The sequence below is a fragment of the Phalacrocorax carbo genome, chromosome 3, assembly GCF_963921805.1.
Source record: "Phalacrocorax carbo chromosome 3, bPhaCar2.1, whole genome shotgun sequence".
NCBI lineage: Eukaryota > Metazoa > Chordata > Aves > Suliformes > Phalacrocoracidae > Phalacrocorax > Phalacrocorax carbo.
The window spans coordinates 115,509,999-115,533,203 of NC_087515.1; the positions used below are offsets into that span (position 1 = coordinate 115,509,999).

The 23,205-nt window shown below is 37.5% G+C and overlaps 1 protein-coding gene across 1 annotated transcript in view; it reads right to left on the bottom strand.

Moving 5' to 3' along the window:
* NBAS (NBAS subunit of NRZ tethering complex) overlaps positions 1-23,205 on the bottom strand; it is a 187,540-nt gene that overhangs the window by 7,619 nt on the left and 156,716 nt on the right. Inside the window, exons 49-51 of the mRNA XM_064448069.1 lie at positions 19,465-19,604; positions 9,893-10,037; positions 3,348-3,476 (exon numbers count right to left, since the gene is read on the bottom strand). Of these exons, the coding sequence (XP_064304139.1) occupies positions 3,348-3,476; positions 9,893-10,037; positions 19,465-19,604 (414 nt within the window). The remainder of the gene's footprint in view (positions 1-3,347; positions 3,477-9,892; positions 10,038-19,464; positions 19,605-23,205) is intronic.

The following is a 23,205-nucleotide window of genomic DNA, read 5'->3' on the forward strand; positions in this document are numbered from 1 at the left end:
CTTAAGGGCAAACCCTGAGCCCTACTGGCAGTAATAACCTTATTTAAGTAAACTGATTTTTAAAATTATTCATATACCACAAAACACAGAGGAAGGATGGTTATTTCTGTTATCCAAAAAAGACAAGTGGCAGTTTGTAAAAAGATACACAATAAAAAGAGTGGTCTGCAATTTCAAAAAAGCTTACACAAAATCTTGGTTGTTTTATTACAGGCAAAAGCTATATAATTCGTAGTATCAGCACTTCAGCATCATCCTTAACTGTAAACATCCATAAAGCTGTCAGCAACATACAACAAACAGCTAATACATCGTATCAGCAAGCAAGTGCTGTATTTTTCTCTGAGCCATGTTTGTGAGCTGTGTTAGCACTATGTCAGAGAATCAATAGCTATGATTTCCCTTTGCCAGATGTTATTTGTGCTTTTCCTGTTTAATGTAAGCAGAAATGGGCTTCCTATGAAAAATTCATTAAGAATTCTACAAAAAGCATTAACAGTCTGAATACTGTTTTTAAAAAGCAAAAAGTATGGATACAAAATTATACTGAATAAACAACACTGATGCGGCTAAACATTATATGGCCTTTTAGTACAACACCAACTACTGTAACCATAAGAGATGCATACAAAATGAGGAGTAAGAGATACTTTTCAAATAATATAACAATAGCTTTTAAATTTAGCATGGCACTCTTCTGTACTAGTTGCTTTTCTAACACTGACAGTGGAATGTCACATTGAAGGTACTGGATAAACTCTATGTCTGATGTAATGAAGTCAACAGTTAATTTTTCATTGACTTAAGACGAAACATTAGACCAAAGCTAAATACTTTGAAAATTCTAGGTTATGCAGCACTCTTACAGAGCTATGTGCTGAAATGAATACTGAATTTAGAAGGAAAAATTAGAAACAGCTTATCAAGCTGCCTCCTGCATAAGAAGGCCGAAAAGAATATTATTTTAGGCATGCACAGGTATACAAAGTGCTTTATACTAGTAAGAAGGTAATATGCTTCCTGGCCCTAAATCTTCAATATAATGTAATTATCCTAGAGTGTAGAAAATTGAAAGCCATAGCACACTAGGAAGAAAAGGCCAGTTAAGAGAGCAATACAATTAGCAGCCATTCAGAAAGTGCTACTGCACAGCACTGCGCTTTAAAAATAGTTAAATAAAATGTACTGGGACACAAATTCCTGCTGGCAAGCTTCAGAGCTAGTCACTTACACAGCAGCTTTCATCTGTTAACAAAAGCGTCAATTTTAAAAGGTTAACAAGAACATATAGATGAGAAAGTGCATGCATAGATCAGATCCCTGATTGCTTTTCCATGAGATCTTGCTTAAAAACAGTTACAAAAACCCCTTGCTTTGCAGACACAAAATCTAAAATTGCAGGTGGTGAAAGAAAACTATCAATATACTGAAGATAATCTACTACTGCTTTGGTGGTTAATATTTATAAAATTACTTTTTATGGAAAACTCAGAAAATTTATTTTTATTTGTATAAAGAAAAGGGAATAGGAACCCCTTCATAAAAACTTGTGGTTCTTTGCTTAGAATGACGAACTTCACTAGGACGTACCCCAAATTCATACTGGATGCTAACTATGACATTGGAATTTTGATAGAAGCAGATGTGTATTACATATCATATGCCCTGTCACCTTCCATGCAACCATTTAAAATGTTCATAGAGAACAGGTTAAAAGAGCTGGTGCTTCATCCATTTTGGTAACTAAGTCAACTAAGTCCTTTTGAAGCAAAATTAGCAACGTCTGAGAATGAGCCTATGCTTCCAGATCTACTGTTTCTCTGTCCGGTCTTCGCTGTGTTCTGGAGTCCTCCTGAAGGGGATGGAGATAAATCCTTTCTCAAGCTATCCAATGGATGCTAAAAAGAGAAAGCTTCTGGAATACAATGTGCAGCATAAGAAGGAAAGACACAGCACATGAGGAAGAGTGAGAGAAGGAGAGACTTAAGGGAGAATCCTGGGAAGAGCAGGACACAGAGCACCCTTCCTAGGGAACAGAGCATGGTGTGAAAGTAGGGGATAGAATTGCACCATTTGTTGCAACCAAAGAACCTGAAAAATCTGTTGCAATTAATATAACTAGAGCAGAGGGCCTGTCCTAGAAGGTCCCTGCAGAAACAGGGGAATGTTTGCCTACTTTGTATGTCTTAGAAAAAAGTTATCATTTCAATCTGTATTCCTACAAATCACATTTTTAAAGCTTTTCAGTTTTTTGGATGCTTATTTTAAAAAGAAATACACAGTTCCATTTTTGTTTCCTCATGGGCAGTTTCATTTTGAAGTAGCATATGGGAAATTTACCATAAATTATTATCTTACATTCTAATACACAACCAGGCGCTCCCTAAGGTATGGTGCACGTTTTTGAAATATTGGAGATGTGGGTTTTCTACCTAAATATTATAATTCTGGAAACTTTTAACGCAGTTTATTCAGCCAGACAGGAAAGCTGTTCCTTTTCATATAAAGGTCTGAGCCAATAACTTTGTCCTCTTTTGTGGCAGAGTGCTAGATTGTAGACCATAGCTAACGGAAAATCCAAGAAAGTCAGGTTGTATATGCAGAAGTTCAGTTTAGAGCTTGAAGAAGTTGTAAACCCACCTCAGTTTTCAGAAAAAAAAAAGGTAAAAGATAATACAATGCTTTTGAGTAGGAGACTAGCTTTCATCTTTTTAGGTATTCCAAATACACAGGAGGAAAAAAAAAAAAAGAGTAATGTAACTTTATATAACAAAAAAAAAAAACCAAAAACAAACAATAATGTCTTTCAGTTCTTGTCCAAAGAAAAAAGGACAGTATTTAGGTTTTTTTTTCCCCAGAAGCTTTGCTGCAATATCAAATAAAACCTGTTTAGAATTGCATGAAAGTCCCCAAACATACCACCTTGCATTTTAACCTTTCTACAACAAAACCAGTGGCCTAACAGCTCTCCCCATGTATAGGCACAGACTGCCAAGTTTGTCAGGAACAAGGTAACTCATCTCATATACTATTATCACTCTAAAAAAACCCAGAGGTGCTAGAATATGAACACAGAGATAACAATCTACTTTATATAACAGAACAGTTTCTGTTCCACCACTTTGACTTAAAATAGCATACTAGATAACTTAAAGTGCTATGAGTTTTAATCACCTCAAATATATATAGAAGATCTTACTAGCCCTGAGTTACTGCTCACTGTGGACACAACAGCTGTGGAAAATCTTAATAATGATAAGGGTCTCAGAGCCTGTTTACTATATGAAGATAAAAGAGCTAATTTATTACCTCAAACTCTGAGAGGTGGTTAATTCAACTGCTCATACCTTAGCAACAGCTGTTATCTGCTCCAGTGCCACAGCATGAAGATCTTGATCTTTGCTTTCTATCAGCAGTTTCAGGGATGGCAGCAGGAGGGACTGGTTAAGCAGCAAACAACATAATTCTTTTATACACTGAAAATAAAAGTAAACTCATTCAGTGAAATCTCTGGAGATACTAACATCATCATGCACACTAAAATTTATGAAAATTCTGCGTCAAATGCAAAATGAAAACAAACTTTTAAAACAAATTAACTCCCTGTTGGAAATAACTCTCTGGAAATCTGAAAGGACAAATTAAAAAAAAAAATGTGGAATACAGTGGTGTAAGTACAGAGTTGGTTATATTAAGACAAGGCAGGTACGGAATCACCATTACAACCTGGAATTTTACTGAAAGAACAATAGAGCAATCACAGCTCTCTGTGGGACTAATATTTGTGCTTACTGAAATACTGCAAACCACAGGAAGAAACCTAACAGACACCTGCGACTCTTCCGTAACTCAATTATGCAATCATAAAACTGGAACAAAATAAAAAGGAAATAACAGTACATACCAGAGTTCAATATTATAAAGCTCTGTTGCAAAATCTTTTCAAGTTTTATACAAATTTTTACACAATTAAAGCTCAGCAAATTAACTTCCCCTCATTCACCTAATTCCTCGTATTTTATAACATAGCACAGATTTAGCATCATCTATCTTCTGTAAGAAGAAACTGGCCAGGGAAATATCTTAAAAATGAACAAACCTACTGTACATTTCCAAATCTTAACCTTGGCCTTTAGTTAAAAACAAACAAACAAATAAAAATCTCTTACACATAACTTGTGGTTTTGTTTTTACTCAACACTGCAGTGATTTATTCATTTATACACCAAAAAGTATTTCAACTAACAAATTATGTTATAAAACAAATTACAATTTCCCTTTCCCTTTTTGTCATTTTGAAGAATTTTGGTAATTTGCCACAGCCACTTCCCAAAGAGACCCATCAAGGATGTCCCATATTCCAAGACAACTTTCATACAATACCCGGAGCATTTAGTGTTAGTCACCTTGAGAATGGTACCCAACTCTTAGAAGAGCTCTCTGATTCACTCCAACATTTAGAGAGCAATTATCGAAGGAGCTTATCAGCTAAATATTGAGGCAATGCAAATCATATATTTTTCACATCTTTTGAAGCTTAATGACAAGTACAACAATTTGATGACCAAAACGTAACTACACTTTTAGCAGCACAGTTTTTGTAGCTGTGAACCTAAAAGCCTAAAAATTATTTGAAGACCAAGAGATGTTAAATGCTCCAACTGTCACATACCGGGCCTTGCTTTGCACAGGGATCTGTCTGGCTGCTGTTGTTCACTCTTTTCTAAACTTATACCTTTAAGAAACACTGCCTAGAAAGATATAGTCTATCACACTGAGCTCTGAGTCACTGAGGCAAGGCTTGTTCTCTTACGCCGACTTGTTCCTCTAAACTTGTATTCTGTACTGCTGCTGACGATGGTTTTGGTGAAGGATACGATATAGGATCAAGGAATAAGAAGATTAAATAAATACGTTACGCTTTGTCTCATCGGTTGTAGCTCATTAAACTTCTGATAATTTCATATTCCATTGTATTTCTTTTGAGCAATATGCCTGCCATACCAACAAGCTTACTGAATGCAGAGTTAGAGATTCACACCACATGTCTCCTTTCCTTGAAAAGGTGTACCCACAGCAATAAATGCAGCTTACGTTCAGAAAAATAAATTCTGAGAGTCATAAGGAACATAACCTGAACAAACAGCAATTTTACCATGCTTGCTTTTTCTGTCTGAAAGCCTCTCAAAACTAAACTGAGAAGCAATGTCGTAAGAAATAACCCATATTACAAAAAGGCTCTTTAAAAGAACCTCAAATCATATTTTGAGGTTGTGAGAAGAAAAGGAAACTAAGCAAACTAGGAAATATAACTAGGTACTGTACACTTTTAAAGCAATAGGTCAGGGAGAGAAAAGATGCAGATGTTGAATCAGAGTTTGCTGTCTCAGTGAGCCACTTCAAAATAAAGACAAATTTTCTCTCTCGGCAAGCAAATGCAGTAATACAGATATTAACATTGCTATTTTCAAAGCAATAACATTTAACTCTGATGATATGCCAGCATTTTGTTTTCTTCTTAGATGCTTCACAATTATTCTCTAGTACTGGTTACACATTCTAATGGGACATGTTCTAACACAATCTGCTTTGTTCATCACAGAGCCATAAAAACATGCTTAGCTATCCAATTAACTTCTGTTTATCTTACACTAGCAGATTTTGAAGCCAAATGTCATTAAATTTCAGATAGGTACCAGTCAGATGATTTGATTAAGTTTGTGCCTGATTCTAACAGACCTGGCAAACATATCCAGTCTTACCTACAAAACCCATCATCTCACTTGAAGGAGAAGTATACATTCCAACAATTAATTTTACTGACTGTCAAAATATCATACATTATGCTAAAAATTGAAATGGTACAAGTGAAACTCAATTGGTCCTTGTTATGCCTTTCTTTGTAAATCAGGGAAGATTTATCAGCCTCTGTTCCATCTAAAAATATCTGCAGAACAAAATCAATCACCTCTTGATCTCTGATAAGCTAATACACCTCGCTCTTTCAGTCTTCTACTTCAAGGTATTTTCACTGTGCACTACTTTTTGCAGGTTGTCTCTTTTGCCTCTCATTTTTCAGTGTCCTCTAAAAATGCAGCTATACTAACGGTGTTTTATTTTATTGCCAGTCTCACTAGTGGTTTATGGAGAAGGGTAATTCTTATCCACTCTTTTTCACTCCATATCTCTTATAAAGTAAGACTGCACTGCCTCTGTTTTCCTGGTACACTTATGATACTACATCATGATTAATGACATACTGATACAAAAAAGTCAGTAAAAAAAGCTATAGAAAAGCCAAGTGTGAAATACCTTTTTTATTTCAATTCTTATTAGAAGTCAAATGAACAATTAACAGTTGGCAACAATAATAGGTGAGACTTCAGCATTGAAAATTCTGTCTCAAATTTAAAAAAAAACTATTTCTGGGGCTGACAAATTCACCCCAAAACATCTAAAGAAATAATAAATGAAGTTAAGGGACCTCTCCCTTGAAAACTGACAGGTTACAGAAGAAAAGAGAAATCCAGTCTGTGTTGCCTACACAGAAGAAAGCAGGCATGCAAGGCAAAATGTATTATGGTCCTATCAGACACTCCCAGGCCATGAAAACCATCAAAACATACAAGGGAAAAACAATAACACTGTACAGAAATATGTTCCTAAAGGTCCCTGCAACAGGTTCTGTAGTTAAGAATAAGGCCATCACTACAGGATATTTCAAACTTAGCAACACATTGAAAGTGTGACATGAAACACTGTCAGAGGCACCAGGGTAATAAGGTGTAGGATAGTGTGGTCCAACCTGCAAACCCGTGGAGGGCCTCCATCCCTTTCCCCACAGGAAGGGACTGGACAACTTGCCAAGCAGACTGCCCAGATAGCACGAACACCTCGTACATCTGCCACAGGTGACTGCACTGCTGCTCTGGACAGCAGCTGGAAATCCAACCCTAAGCAGCAAGCCACCACCCACAGCGCTTCTCGGAGCAACACAAGTGGCTTGTTTTTCTGCAAGAAGCGCTCGGAAGGATTTGAGTGTCTGCCTGCCTGCAGTGAGAGGCTGTGCTTAGAGGGAGTATGATGTTACCTGTGAGAGGGACAAGAAGTCCTAAATCAAAATCTGGATTCCCATGATTTAGCTAAAACTTTTGTAAGATAACTTTTGTCTTCTATCTAGTTATGCAGCTACCAGTGGTTCACTGTTTCACCAGTGAGGCACATAAAATGGACTTCATAGGAGTCTGGTTTAGGTCCAGTATTATTTGGTATTTTCATGGATGGCTTGAAGGGCTGGATGAGTACAAACAGTATTGTGCCTGGAGAGGCTGAAAGCAGACCAAAGAGCAGCATTTGAATTCAAAATTATCTGAACAAAATGATCAGAGACAACTGTAAATGAAGAAAAACATCCAGTGTAAACTGCTGTATAACAAATGGGAACAACTAGTTACAGAAATAGAAAGAAGGAAACCAACTGGCTGCTATATTTTTCTAGGACATAAGCATCCTACTGCCACTAGGACCCCAGGGTGGTTACAGATAAGAGACTAGATGCGTTCTCCCACTTAGGTGTTTATGGTAACTGACACGTGACCCATAGGGTGGTAGAAAAACATGAGCTGTTCAGAGGAGTCACACTTGAACACTTACTGTGGGGAGAAGGATTTGCTCCTTTCTCAAGAGTTTAATCAGGCAGTGCAGGAGATGTCGGACATGTGCATTCCAAGCAAATAAAACAACGCCTATTTCAACTAAGAGGAATGGAAGAAAATCTATCCGCTGAATAATGCAAATAACCTCCCACACACACATTCATACACAGATACAAAAATTAAATCTCAAAAGACATTAAAAAAGAGCTTTGGTGTAAAAAACTAGAAAGACCAGCAGGAGGTAGAATAAAGGAAGAGAGAAACCTTTGTGGTTAGATCTGAAGAAACAGTTTTTCTAACTTCTATACCATCATGTCTTAAAGTTAAATGATTTTTCCATCATAACCTTTGGACTTCAGAATGACAAATGTTATTCGTGGCGATGAATTGGTCTCTCAGTTTTTAGAATTCCATCATTCTAGGTCTGTCTTCTTAATCAGTGTATTTATTGAAATGTGAAGTTATCTAAACAGGTTAATTGTCAGTAATCAGATTTTCATCTTATTCAGCCACGCGATCTCAACTCTCTAATTTGTGCACTTAAGTGCCGTAGCTGTGCATACAAATAAGTTACTTAAATTTATCCATGACATTCCCCCTTCTCCCAAGTAGAAACTTAAAGCAACATAGCCTGTGTTTGTAGATAACTGTACAGTTACACATTTTAGTGCAACTCCTGTTGCTGTACAGCATTCTAGTCATAAAAAAGGTATTTTACATTGGTAAACCTATTCTATGTTCGAGGACCAGAACATCTTCATACTGTTTATTCACACCTACAGAGGGCTCTTCCAACATCCTGTACCATTACAAATGGCCGGCACCTTCAAGCAAAGCTGCCAACCAATACCAAAACTGTGTATAAATAAGGAATTGTCACGGAATTCAAGAAGTTGTTTACTCAGTTAAGAGAACTGAGCAAACTGTCACCCATTCTTGGTGAACTGACTGCTGTATGACAGTGACACTCAGTAGGATTTGTATTCCTGATTCACTGAGTTGAGTTAGAAAATCCTAATTTGACAAAGTTTGATTACTCCTGTGCATGAGTAAGATCATGAGTTTACAAGCTATGATGCACCATTCGATGCCTTGTGAAGAAAAGCTACATACATAAACTTACACCAGACCCAGGGATAGGGAGACCTGCCTTCCACGAAAATTTTTAGTGGAATGAATGAATAAATAAATATTTATCATTTCAGCTTATGGACACCTTCTGAAATCACAGATTTTGAACTTGACCGAAATCAGTCTGTTCGACTAGTTTAAAAAAAAATAACCCACGCTCCACCTGTCTGTATTTCAAACAGAATGTGTTTTTTCTACTCTGCTTTTAGTCTTAACATCAGCTGTTTTCTATAACAGACTGTGATTGCATGAAGATGATTATAAGGGATTAATCAGCCTACTAAGAATATGCACATGATTACTCTAAAGTTGTGTGAATCAGTTTTCATTAGTATACAATGTTTATGTACAAAACACTTTAATAATTTTATACTTAAGAGATGCTTGTATTGAAGTATGCATAGAAAGTTAAGTAGGACACAATGCCACGATTATTACAAAGCAATTACTTGTATGTTGTGTTTTTTCATCATCCTCACATTTTTCAAGGATTCCTTACTAAATCTTTATGCATTTATTAGTGAGAAAATTACTCATTATTAAATTAACAGCTTTTGCCATACTAACGTCAATGACAATGGACTATTAAAAAGCCTTTTTACAAATAATTTACACTGGAACAGACCTCTAAAGGTCAGCTAATCCAACTAGCCCCTACTCAAAGCAAATCCAACAGGATAAAATCGCCCATGACATGATCCAGTCAAGCTCCAAATACCTCCAAGGATGGAGACTTCATGTCTCTTCTACACATCCACCCTTTCTAATGTTTCACTATTTTAATGGTGAAAAACATTTTCCTTGTATGTAATGAGATTTTTCTGATGACGAACTTGTCCTATTACTGAGCATCTCTGAGAAGAGGCTGACTCCATCTCCTCTACATGTTTCCTCACCCACATTTTTAAAGACAGCAATATGATCTCTCTCAGGTATCTCTTCTTAGGACACAATGAACCCAATTCTCTCAGCCTCTCTGCATTTACTGTGCTCCAGCATCATCTTGTTAGTTCTCCATTGGACTTGATCCAATATGGCAACATCTTTCTTGTAGTTGGGACCCCAAAACAAGACTCATATCCATGATACCCAAAGTTAAAACTTACCTCGACAGGGAGCATGTGCTTTGTCTCATACAAAGAACGGCAGATTTTCAAAATTTCATTTCCTGTGTTCTCCTTTTCCTCAGGTGGGCATCTCTGTAGCATCGTAGTCCCCAGTTTCACCCAGGGATTATCATCTGTGCATGATCTGCCCAGACAAAACAAAGATGTATATAGAATATAAATATACACACCCCCACCAATTTCTGTAGGTGGTTTTTTTGTGGTTTTTTCCCCCTCTTTTGTGAAGTACAATCTCATGAAAGAGAGAGGAAAAAGTTTTGAGACAAGTTACTATCCTGATGCCATCATTCTTTCAATGCAAAAAAGCTTAAAGTATTTTGATTTATGACATACTGTTATAATCCCTGACGAATCATGAACCAGATAAAGACTGATCAAATTGGAATAGCATAGGAACAGCTGCTCCTGGCCTTACACCAGCCCATTTCCCAAGCATGGTATCGAGGTAGGGGTAACAGGAATCCAACATTGCTAATTTTGTTTGCTTTGACCACAATCTAACAGCATCTGTTTCTCAAGTATCTGTCTCTTGTGTCTGAGTGGAGAAAATATTTCCAAGATTCATATTTTAATTTTCAGGTCCAACAAGTATGAACAAAGATAAACTTTTTTATAGCCCACCCAAACAGGGTACAAGAGTGAAAGAACATGCATCTGTACTTGTCTGCAGATACATTCCTTTTACAAATTTAAAATATTCTTCTCATTCCACGCAGAACTTCATGCAGTGTCACCATTACACGGTCACACTTAGACGACAGACAGTAGATACAAGTAAATTTTATCGCACATGATGGCAAGGGCAATGTTTACTATACAGTTTTGTTGCTGGAACATTTCTTGGCCTACAGCCACTATTTCCTAGGTCATGGAGATGCTTGGCTACTTTTCCTAGTGATAGGTGTATTTTCTAGGACTGGATGAACTGACAGAAATGGGTAGCAGACCAGGGCTTTTAAATGATAGCATGAAGTTTAACACCAGAGCACATCCACGCTGCCATTTTATTAATGCGTATTAAGTTAATGAATTTCAATTCCCATCTACAATGGGCTAAACTCATGCACAATCACAGCTTAGATCATGATCATATTAAGCAACAGTAACGCAACCACTATGTTCATCTGTGCATAAACTTAGGAAGGCACAAAAGGTTTAAACATCACCTATTTAATCTCTTTGGCCATTAATCAGCACCCCAAATATATGAGAAACTTTTCATTTGAGCTTGAAGGAAAAAAAAAAAGAAAAATATAAATCACAGCAAGACCAAATCTGGCAGGTTGGTGTTACAATTGGTGTTACAATTAAGTGTAAAAGATACTTATCCAGCATATGTGGGAAGGAGTAGTAAAGTGCTGCTTTTCAAAGATATTATTTAGCAACAATTGTTGAAAGTAACACATTAGTATCACTCTAAGTGGAATCTGTTAAGAGAGTCTGTTGGATTGATATATACCAAGGAACAGGTCTGACAACTCTGAAGAGGTCAACCACCAATATCTACTATTTCATAAATAAAAGCTCTCTCCTGCTCATCTGCCACCTTCAAAAGTATAATGTAAACAAATGAAACCAGCTCCACATGAAGCTGATGTTATATGCTAACATGAAAACCAGACAGAGAGGCTAGGAGTACGTAACTCTGAATGCAAACTAAAGAGAAGTCATCATCTTTATTCCTTCTGACAACTTAATTAAGCCTTTCCATCAGTCACAGTCACTGAGCACAGAGCTGCCACAAATCTGGCTGGGAACAGCAGAGCTCCTCCTCTCCTCTCCTTTCAACCTGAGGGGTCGAGCCCAAAGATGGCAGCTTATTCAACAGGCAGAACATGATGCACTTTATCTATGAACCCCTAGTAAGGTTAGGAGAAGAAAAAAAAACAACCCCACAACTCCATCTTTGCCACTGGTTAAATTGATAGCTCCTGCTATGTGATTCATCTCTGGCTTAGAGGCATGGAGAATCATAACGAATTTCCATTTTTACAGCTGCTGCCTCCAGAGTACATTAAGAAAAACTATAAGAATTTCCCATTAGAAAAAGAAAACAAACAAAAAAATCACACTACAAAACACAGAAGTTAAAAATAATCAGAAAGATGCAAGGCCATGTTGTGATTTGGCCGGCAGCTCAGCCCCACACAGACGCTCCCTCACTCCCTCACCGGTGGATGGGGGAGAGAATCAGCGGGTAACACTCGTGGGTTGGGATAATTAACCCCTTCTCAGCCAAAACCAGCAGAGGCCACAAGGCTTGCCATGTGCAGGTTTATTTATTTAAGTATCAGTTACATACTTTACATATATGGAATTGTGTTGAGAAATGGTTTTTATAATTATTTCAAATACTTGTGTGATCTATTAACAATTATCCGCTATCTGCCATCTCTAAATAAAAACAAAATTCAGTTACCAAAAATCGGACACCTACTGGTAGAATTCAGTTTTGTCTCCTGAATTTTACCTTAGTTCAACTATGGTTAAAAGAAAAAGTTTATTCTCAACACGAAAACAGTAATTATTTTGAAAGCCCAGCACGAACTTTTTCTTTTTTTTTCTCCACAATCAAAGGAGGGAAATTTTGGATTAAGTTAAAAAAAGAAAGGTGAATTAAGGTATTGAGGCACTAAAAGCTGGTCTTTTTGAATTCCAAAACACCTTATCAATATTTAAAATATAAAAAATGCCTTTTGAATGTAGACAGCAAGTTCCAAAGGACCGCAGAGCTTCAGATACTGTCAATCATTTTTTTAAAAAAAATCTTTATGAAGTGCTTAAAATGACATCTGAATATGAGACACAGACAGAAAAGCATGCATGCATAACAAGGGTGTGAAAATAAAATTGTAAAAAGTATATGATTTTGAGTGCTGACTGAAACAACCAATCTACCTCCATTTCCTCGCAATCAACATGGCATATTATGATATGGAGAGAATCGTATTTGCAGGTGAATAATAAGCATTATTCCAGCTGGAGTGTTTTATAATACAAGAATTCAAAAAAAAGAATTAAAAAGCAGAGACTTATCATTAACAGAAAGGTCATAAAAATTCTTTAAAAAATAAAAGGCTACTAAAAAACCCCAAAATTTCATTTCTTTTACTGCTCCTTCCTTTTGAGCCTTTACAGAATTTAAATTGTATTTTATAGCTTTATATTCAATTATAACTATTAGATATTTACTGTTAGGCTGAAAACCAAAATTCAAATGGCTTGGACTTAAATTCCCCAGATCCTGCACATATCATTACACTGGCACCAAACAAATCAGTTAGCAACAACCCTTTTCTGAAGCAGAGCTGGGAAAAATAAGTAAAGATTAAACAAAAATCTTAATACATATGGCTAAACTACTGACTTAACTGCTTGCAGTTTTCCTCTTTGCTCAAGAGTTTCTTAATACAACTTACTTTAAAATAAGATTGTTGCAAACCTCACTAACAATACTGTTCCTGCTCCTTCCTGCAACCCAGCCGTCAAGATAGGTTTTTCAGAAACAGAATTTCAGGAACATATATATAAAAGACCCCATGGCTGGTAAGCATAACTGAATGTTGCTAACGTGGAAGTATGCAACAGAGGCAGAAAATGGACGAATGAGCAAAGCAAGAAGAGAAGACCCCAGACCGGTGCAGAGCACGCTTGCAGTAGCCTCCCCACAGATGCAGAGATGGGCGCATGATAGCCACCCTCAATGACAATGGGGAGGGGGAGGAGAGGAGGTTCAGATAAAGGAGGCAGAAAGTGCCAAAGATTTTTCAGTTGTTGCTGGCTCTCCTATTTACAGCACAGCCTCTGCTTCCTGGCTGGCATGAATAATTCCGGGATTTACAAAGTCAAATAATACAAATTAATAAAATTTGAAATAATAAAAAACAAATGTAAACTCTTCCCAGCACACTATAACTAGAGACAGTTAGAAAAAAGTTAGAAAAAGGAAAAGAAAAAGGAAAAGGAAAGAAAATATATGTACTTGACAAAAGTTTATGAAATTAATCCTGTCTCATATCAAGGAATACTAGAGAGCACTGTACCTAACGTTTTAAAACCAGTCATACTTGAGGTGGTGGGATTGAGGGTGGAATGAGGTCAGAACTTCATTTTGGGAGCGCTATTAGCTGTTAAGACAGATATTTTCAGTTTACTCAGTCATTTTAATGACAGCACACTGATTATAAAAGCCAAAATTTGAGAAAGTTTCTGCACACCAAATACGTTATTTCTGTAGACACAAGTAAGAAATACACATTTTAGTTTTATATAAAATGTGTATTTACACGGCCTAGGTTTAAATTTAAGTCCTTATAATAAGCACTTAATGTTCTTCCTTTAGACTTGTTAAAAAGCAGAACAAAAACCCAAAGCACCCAAAAAAAGCAAACAGAACTCCAAAATACATTTGACTAAGCCAATACAACTAAGTGGAGGAAAAGATAACTCACAAAAAGGACTCATAACTCTGATCGTACTGTCTACTATTAAAATATCACATATGTTTTCTGAAAGCACTAGAAATAAGCTACAAAGAACGGCTTTCAAGCCACAATGAGTATTCCTGGTGACAGGATTTATGAAGTACTTAATCAGTCTTGCAAGTATTGTTAGTAACAGAAACGAAAGTGATGATAAAAAGAAAGCAATGGGAATGAAAACACACCCCTTTGATGTATTTTTCTACGGGGACAACTCTTAATAGGGAAGGGAAAACTGAACCATTGCTGACTTACTCAAATGAATAACTAAACAAATAATAAAAGAAATCTGAGGTGCAACATTCCTACTGAGAAAAGAACCGAGAAAAAAGGAGGGAAGGAGGCAGAAGGAAAACTACAGCTCTGTCATTTCTATCAAGATGCAGCCTCAATTGTCTTTTCCCCAAGCAAAACAGTGCTAAAGCAGGGAAGAGAACAGACTAGATGATTTTTCCCACCCTTCAAGCTAACACAGAGAGCTGAAGAATAAAACCACCATGTCAATCATGCCCTGTGCCCACCACTTTTTTTTTTTTTTTTCTGAAGGCATCAAAAACTAAAACAAAAAAAATTTGTTTCCTATACAGGGAACACAATTGTTTGCTCTCCTAATTAAGGGTTTGGTGGGGTTTTTTTTTGTGTTTTTTTTTAATTATTTTTGGTTGCCTACAGTTTCAGGCAAACTCAAGAAAATCTGGCAAATCTGAACTACTTTTTATTTCCCTAGAGATACTGACTGTCAATTTAGTGCTGAGCTTCGGAAAACTGATCGGGAGTTTGCACTGTCGATCACATTTGGGAATCATAGGAGTCAGAGGTTCTCCATGAAACCAGTATAAGTGGCTATTATTAGTGAAAGAGAAGGGGCAATTTTCTCTTGAAGGTTTTTCAAAGCCTCCTAGCAAAGTCAAAGTGGTGAAGGGAGACACAGAAGTTTTAGTAATAACAGAAATTATTAAATAAAAAAATAACACAGGATGAAATTTGTGGTTTGTTCTTAGCATAAAGTCTCAAGACATGGGCTGGTCAGCCTTACCTCAGCTCACGGGAAGATGAAGAAAATCCTCCTGGAAACATTTCCAAGCAAATGAAGAACAAGAAGTAAACTGAGAATAATCAGCATGGAGTTAAAAAGGGGAAATCATCCCTCACAAACCTGATACTCTTCTACAATGAAATGACTGGCTTGGTGGATGATGGCTGATATTATGTACCCTGAATTCATTCACCAGGGCTTTCAACGCTATCTCCCACAACATCCTCATTGACAAAATGATGAAATACGTCAGACTGAAAATTGGTTGAACCACCAAGTTCAAATGGTTGTGAGCAGTGGCACAAAGTCCAGTTGGAGACCAGTGACCACTGGTGGGCGCCAGGGGTCTATACTGAGGCCAGTACTCTAACATCCGCGTTGAGCACGATGATGACAGAGTGTGCTCTCAGGAAGTTTGCAGATGATACAAAACTGGGAGAGAGTGGCTGATACACCAGATGGTTGTGTTGCCATTCAGTGGTTCCTTGAGAGACTGGAAGAATGGACAGAGGTCAACCACATGACACTCAAAGGGAAATCCAAAGTCCGCCCCTTACCTGGGAAGGAATAACCAGCAGTACAGGCTTAGAGCCAACCAGACAGAAAGGAGCTTGGCAGAAAAGGACCTGGGGTCCTGACAGAACCAGGTGACCATGAGCAAGCAGTGTACCCTTGCAACAAAAAAAGGCAACAGTACCCTGAGTTGCATCAGGAAGAGCGTTGCCAGCAGGGCAAGGGAGGTGATCCTTCCCCTTTACTCAGCACTGGTGAGACATCTGGAGTGCTGAATCCAGTTCTGAGCTCCCCAGTACAAAACTGACATGGACTGTCACTGAAGTGAGTCCAGGAAAGTGCCACAAAGATGACAAAGGGACTGGATTATCTGTCCCACCAGCAGAAGCTGAGAGAGGTCAGATAGTTGGGACTTGTTCATCCTGGAAAAGAGAAAGCCTGGGGGGAATTTTATCAACTGTATAAATACCTGATGGGGAAAGTAAAGAAGAGAGAGTGCAACTCTTCTCAGTGGTGCCCAATGATAGCACAAGAGGCAATGGGCACAAGTAGAAACAGTACATTTTACTAAAACATAAAAGAAACCTCTTTGTTGTGGTTGTTGTGGAGTCTCCAGTCTAGAAGATATTCAAAACTCAAGGCAATGGCCTTGAGCAGCCTGCTCTAGCTGACCCTGCTTTGAGCAGTGGCAGTGGAGTAGAGACCACCAGAGATCCTTTCTGATCCCAACTATTGGTAAGTACATGAAAATTGCAGAATAACATATGAGGTTGTGAATTAACTTACCCTGTACTCTTCCCTCATCTTAGCCAAACTGATTTCTTTACGTCAAAACTGTGACTATGTAAATGCCTAAGAGTTATACTAACTACTTTAGACCCTAAATGAGTTATGATACAGATGATCTAAGAATTTTGTGCAAATGTTCAGACTTCACCAATCTTGGAACTAAGAGGTATCCTACCTCTGAAATTTAATCCACTGTTACTTGTGACTACAAATCACATTTAATCATTATTTTGTTTTATCTTCTTCATTTCAGGATGTCAGCCTGAAGAAACAGAACACCAAGTAGGAGACAGAATTAAATAATTTTTAATTTCCTCTGTTACAGAACAGTAGATAAGAACTATCTTCTGCTGGTTTTGGCTGGGATAGAGTTTTGGATGTGTGCTGAAAACAGTGTTGATAACACAGGGGTGTTTTAGTTACTGCTGAGCAGGGCTTACACAGAGTCAAGGCCTTTTCTGCTCCTCACCCCACCCTACCAGTGTGTGGGCTGGGGGTGCGCAAGAAGCTGGGAGGGGACACAGCTGGGACAGCTGACCCAAGGGATATTCCATACCATAGGATGTCATGCTCATTATATAAAGCTGGAGGAAGAAGGAAGGGAAGACGTTCAGAGTGATGGTGTTTGTCTTCCCAATTAACTGTTACATGTAATGGAGCCCCGCTTTCCTGGAGATGGCTGAACCCCTGCCTGCTGATGGGAATTAGTGCATGAATTCCTTGTTTTGCTCTTTTGCTCTGCTTGCGCACATGGCTTTTGCTTTACCTGTCAAACTGTCTTTATCTCAGCCCACAGGTTTTCTCCCATTTACCCTTCTGGTTCTCTCCCCATGCCACCAGGGGGGAGTGAGCAAGCGGCTGAGTGGGGCTTATCTGCCAGCTGGGGTTAAACCACGACATGTCCATATACAAGAAGTGTTGTCCTTTCACAAAATCTTTAGTTTTTCTGTTCAACCCAAGGAAAAAGAATTTTGCTAATTACACCAATATTTCACTTGACCCTTTGATCCCTAAGTATAAAACTTTATTTTTTTAATCTAAACACTACCTTAAAAAATGTTTGACAGTTCCCACACACTGTGAGGCATCCAATTTTCAATTACAATTAAAACAAAATTAAAAAGGGAAACTGAATATGAAATTGTGACAGATCACACAGCAATCCTTGTACTACTTAATGCACTGAAGATAATTTTTGGCTCCTAAGACTGTCATGAAGAATTTAGGTTAATGCTCATCCTGAAATAGTAAACAAACTGCACACTTGAAGGTCAACAACCCTTACAGATTACCTTCTAAAGGACTGGTTTTCTTCATGTACACAAAAGAGTTACTTTCCATAAAAAGATATGCCTTAACTTTTCCGACAAATCAATGCACATAAACACTTTGGGGAGTGTAGTCTCCAAGTTAAAACACGTATTCAATACCCCAAAGTAATCCAATGGAAGCATTATTTAATGTCTCTAACCAAACTACCATCAGAGAAAACTTAACTGCCTCACAAGATGACAATCAGAAGACCAACCACCTCGACAGTGCATATGGCTGTAGTGGATCCTGTGCACCCCTCCAGGAAAATCTGCGTGCTCAGTTACCTCTCTGAAATGCTGCACACCAGCACACACAGCATGGGGAATAAACAGGAGGAACTAGAGATCTGTGTGCAGGCGCAGAACCATGATCTGACTGCAGTTACAGAGACATTGTGGGGATAGCTCGTGTCACTGGAATGTGGCCATGGATGGCTGAAGGATGTGATCGGGACCTGGGTTTGTTCAGCCTGGACAAGGAGATTGAAGGAGGATCTTATCAATGCTTATAAAGATCTAAAGGGTGGGCGTCAAGAGGATGCTGGTGCCCAATGACAGGATAAGGGACAATGGGCACAACTGGAACAGAGGAAGTTCCACCTCAATATGAGAAAAAACTTCTTCCCTGTGCGGGTGCCAGAGCAGGGGCACAGGCTGCCCAGGGAGGCTGTGGAGTGTCCTTCCCTGGAGACATTCAAAACCAGCCTGGACGCGTTCCTGTGCCCCCTGCTCTGGGTGTGCCTGCTCAAGCAGTGGGGTTGGACAAGCTGATCTCCAGAGGTCCCTTCCAAGCCCTACCATTCTGTGATGGGTGCAATGCTTAAGTTTAAAATAAAAATAATTATTTTCAATTGTTGGGCCAGGATATATTTGCTGTAGTATATATTCTTTACTTTTGAATACTTTATTCAGAGACAGAAGTAATATGTAGTGGATCCAGAAAGGAGAAACACCATTACTTGGTACCATTAACCTCATAGACCTCCTGCAGATTGTCTGCCATGGCCATCTGAGGATTAACTTTCAAAAGTCTTCTATAAAGTGTAACTTTGAATGGAAAAAACAGTCAGAATTTTCTATTCCTTTCTACGTTTTTTGTACATACTGCCAAAAATAAAAGCAAAATACATAACTTTAAACTTATGTAGAAGGAAAACCCTCCTGTGCAACAAGTTCAGGCAATAAAATGGTTTTCTGCCTCCTCCATGGTGCATACTACATATGTACATATAGTTTTTACATTAATCTGATTGATTCAATTCTGCTTTAAATAAACCATTTGTTTTTCCCAGTATGACCCTTTCTAAAGGTCATACTCCTCTTAGCCATGTTTGAATTAATTGACTGAAAACTATACGATATTATCAAGAAGACGACTTAGAACTCTTTTGTTACATGATTACTTGAAGAAATGCTCACCTGTTGCTCATGTCCATTGGTGGCCAAGCTTGAAGGAGTAAAGCCAAGTGCTGAAACTCAGATGGACTGTGACTAGACTCCAGAAGTCCCAGGAAGAGATCATACCTTTTTTCTTCATTTTCAACATCTGTTATCTCTACCTGAAAAAAAAACAAACCCAAAACAAAATAAAACCCACCTTCAGTTTTGGTTTTGTTGGTTTGTGGTGTTTTTTTTTTTAAGAAGTCAATGATTGAAAAGCAATCAACAAACTATATGTGAAGGATATCACTGTTGTAAAACAATGCAGGAACACAGTGAACGTAATTTTCCCAGAAACCTATTTTCTTACCTTTCATTTTCAGTTACATGCAAATAAAACAGGAGAGTGCACAGATGCTGAGGAATGACTTAGGTGTACGTTCCTAAAACCATGTAACCCCACACAAGTACATTCTTGATTAGTTCAGAGGATCTTATGTCTGTGCTCTTCAAACAACCAAGAACTCCTTAAATATCCTTTTCTCTCTAGATATATATATATACACACACATATTTTTAAAGAATGGGTATGTCTAGTGTTTCCCTAATATATATTACTCTCACTTACCTATGAAAATTCAATAGTCTTATCTGAATTTACAGCATTTGATCTTTTCTCCCACAGGAAAGAGCCCTGAAAGATGATTCTAGGTTAATTTACCCAGTGAAGAACGTTTGCTAACAAGTACTATAATATTTCTCTGTACAGGTGTTTGAACTGAAGCAAAACCAAAACCCCACACCCCATCAGCCAGCCACCAGACAACTGTATCTCAGGCAAAGTATCCATCTGCAGTTTCTGCCAGGACTTGAATTCACTTCAGTCAATGACAGGTTCTTTTACACATAATTTTTACCACTGCAGTTCGCATCGTAAAAAAGTACAAGGTAAAAGGTCTGACTGCTGAAAGAAGGTTGCTATAAACGAGAATGAACTTGCTACTAAATGAGGAGCAGCTTCTGCTTAAAAGTTTGGCTTTCACACTAGGAGGGTTTTCACAAATGGAATAGCTATTGCTGTCTACCTGACACACAAAAGTTCTTAGAGTTTAAAAATAATGTTACAGTAACAAGGTAGCTTCCTCTGTGTTAGTAACACATTCTAACACTAAATTTTTCTTCCAAAGTTCGAAAAGTGCCAGGATATGAAACTGAGGTGTTTGATCTTATAATTCTGCTGAAAATACACAGCATTAACTGTTAACTTTTCTGTTTCAGCCCAAGTAGTTCTAAGACATCAAACATGGACAAAGTTTTCCTTAGTTCTACAGCTACTCTAAAAGATTAAAGATTGCACTCCCATCTTTTCAAAGTGACTCGCATACATCAAGGGTAAATTTTTCAAAACAGGTTGGAAAACAAATATTACTGATGTGTTTACTGAGTTGCCTACATAATTTGTGACTTTAAAATATTTAGTGCAGAAAAAACATCTACTTCTGTCTCCAGGGTACATCTGAAAGCACCATACTCTAAAACATTTTAGATAATGAAGAAATGTTTCTGAGATCTGTCCATTTAAAATTCTTCTCTGTACTGCAAATATCACATAGCAGACACCAGTTTCGACTCCTTAAATCATCATTACCTGCTAATATAAAATACTATCATCCTAATTATTTAAATCGCAAGGCTGAAAAGAGAAGGGGGAAGAACAGGAAAGGGTAAAAGGGACATAAGACATGCTAACCTCTAAGGACCAAAATGTTTAGCAATTTAGCAAATTATGTACTATCAAGACAGCAGAAGGTCTCACACTGCTTCATCTGTCCCCAGACTCTGTTTTCAGACAACTAGCTCTTTAAATATTTAAACCAAGTAAGTAGCATTCTGGATGGTCCATTGAGTACATTTGAAAGTATTTTCACAAACAGCATGTTACTTCGAAACACAGAGTAAATGTTCAGATCTCTCTAATGATAAATGTAAAAATTGAAAGAAATAGCACAGACAATATTAATAGATGAGAAAAGCTGTCACAGAAATTGAGCCATTAGTAGCAGAGAGTAGATGAGAGTGGATCCGACATCTGATTCAGCATGAACTGAATTCCAATAATTCTGCCTGATAATGCGTCTTTACAGATTCGGGCTTACATTTTTAATGAGGTTAATTAATCCCACATCATATATTTGTGTTTTGGACAGATGGATCCTTGAAACATGAATGCTCATAACAAAACACATTAATATGATCAAAGTAACTCAGAAGAATTACCTGTCTATTCTGAAACATGGTGTGCATTTCTGCAATATTTTTCTACAGTGGCCTTTTTCAAGTCTTCATGCCTACACTTCCCACTAAGAGTAATAAAAAATAAAGTGAACTTTCTACAGTGCTAGTTATTTATAGTTTTAAGAAAACTATTGAAGATTCACTTTTTATATAGCATTTTAAATGCACGTTACTTCCATTTACCGTGAAACAGGTGAGATTAGAAACACTACGTTGCTACTTTAAGTATGCATAGCTTTAAGAGTGCATGTGGTGATCTAAAATGCAGCGCTAAGGCTAGAGGAAATGGAAGATTAATGAAGAGCAACAAATGGAAAAATCACGTATTGATGGGTAGATAACAAGTATGATTACTTAAAAAAGACTAGTATTATCCTACTGTAAAATCCTTCCATCTTTTAAACCGTATTTTCCCTTCTTCAATGTACTTTATGCTTCTGTTGCATCTATCAGTCGTCCCTATACTCCACATACATCTATCTGCATTTCAAGTACGTTTTAAGCATTATTTCATTCCTGTGACGTGGTTGTTAAAATAACTTTTTTAAAAAAAAAAAAGAAAAGCTGAGATTCAGGAGGTAAATCCATGCTTTAACACCAAGAATGTCTGACTGTGTGTGACAAAGGTCACACAGTCGACTATCAGGATTATTTTTCAGAAGTATTCCTGAGTTGAAACATTATCAAATGGGCAAAGATTGTGTCCACATTTCACATTACATGTTGACGAGCAGTCCCATTGGTTTAAATAAGATTGCACAATGTCTAAAACTGTACCTTCTGAGAAGCAGCTATATTTAACTTGTGTGTATATGCCTCTACACAATCCAGATGATTGAAATCTATGCATGACTTGCCCACTAGCATCACTAGAAAAATCCTAACAAGCAGAAGATCAACACGATATACCAGAAACACAGACAACAATAAAACATTTAAAACCTTCATTTCAAGGTACTGTTATTCTTATAAAACAGAAGAGTTCCTTATAAGTATCTGTGCTATGAAGTAAATCAAGGTACCTGCCTTAAATACTTTCCGTACTGCTTTGTTTGAATGACGAGACATCTTGCCCTGTCTCCAATTCTTTCCTTAAAATTCTCCAGAAATATGTTACAGTCAAACCACAAAAAAAGGTGAAAGTTCCTTGCTACAAGAAAGCAATAACTTGAAGCAGCACATTGGAATAAGGTTTTTTTATTTATATTTACTACACATACATATCTGTATATGTATATATGTGTGTGTGTGTGTGTATACACACACACAGATCATAGGCTTTCCTCTGTCTTGTCTCCTCTTTCCAAGGCTGAGGGAGAGCATGGTGAGGAAGCAGCCACCTAACACAGCAGAAACAGAGCACGCTCTGTGTTAAAAAGTAGAAATCTCATCTTAACAAGGGTGAAAGCTAGCTGAGATGAAGTTACCGTGGTTAGTTAAGCCTATCAGTTTGTTATAATAACACAGCAAAAAGATTAAAAATTC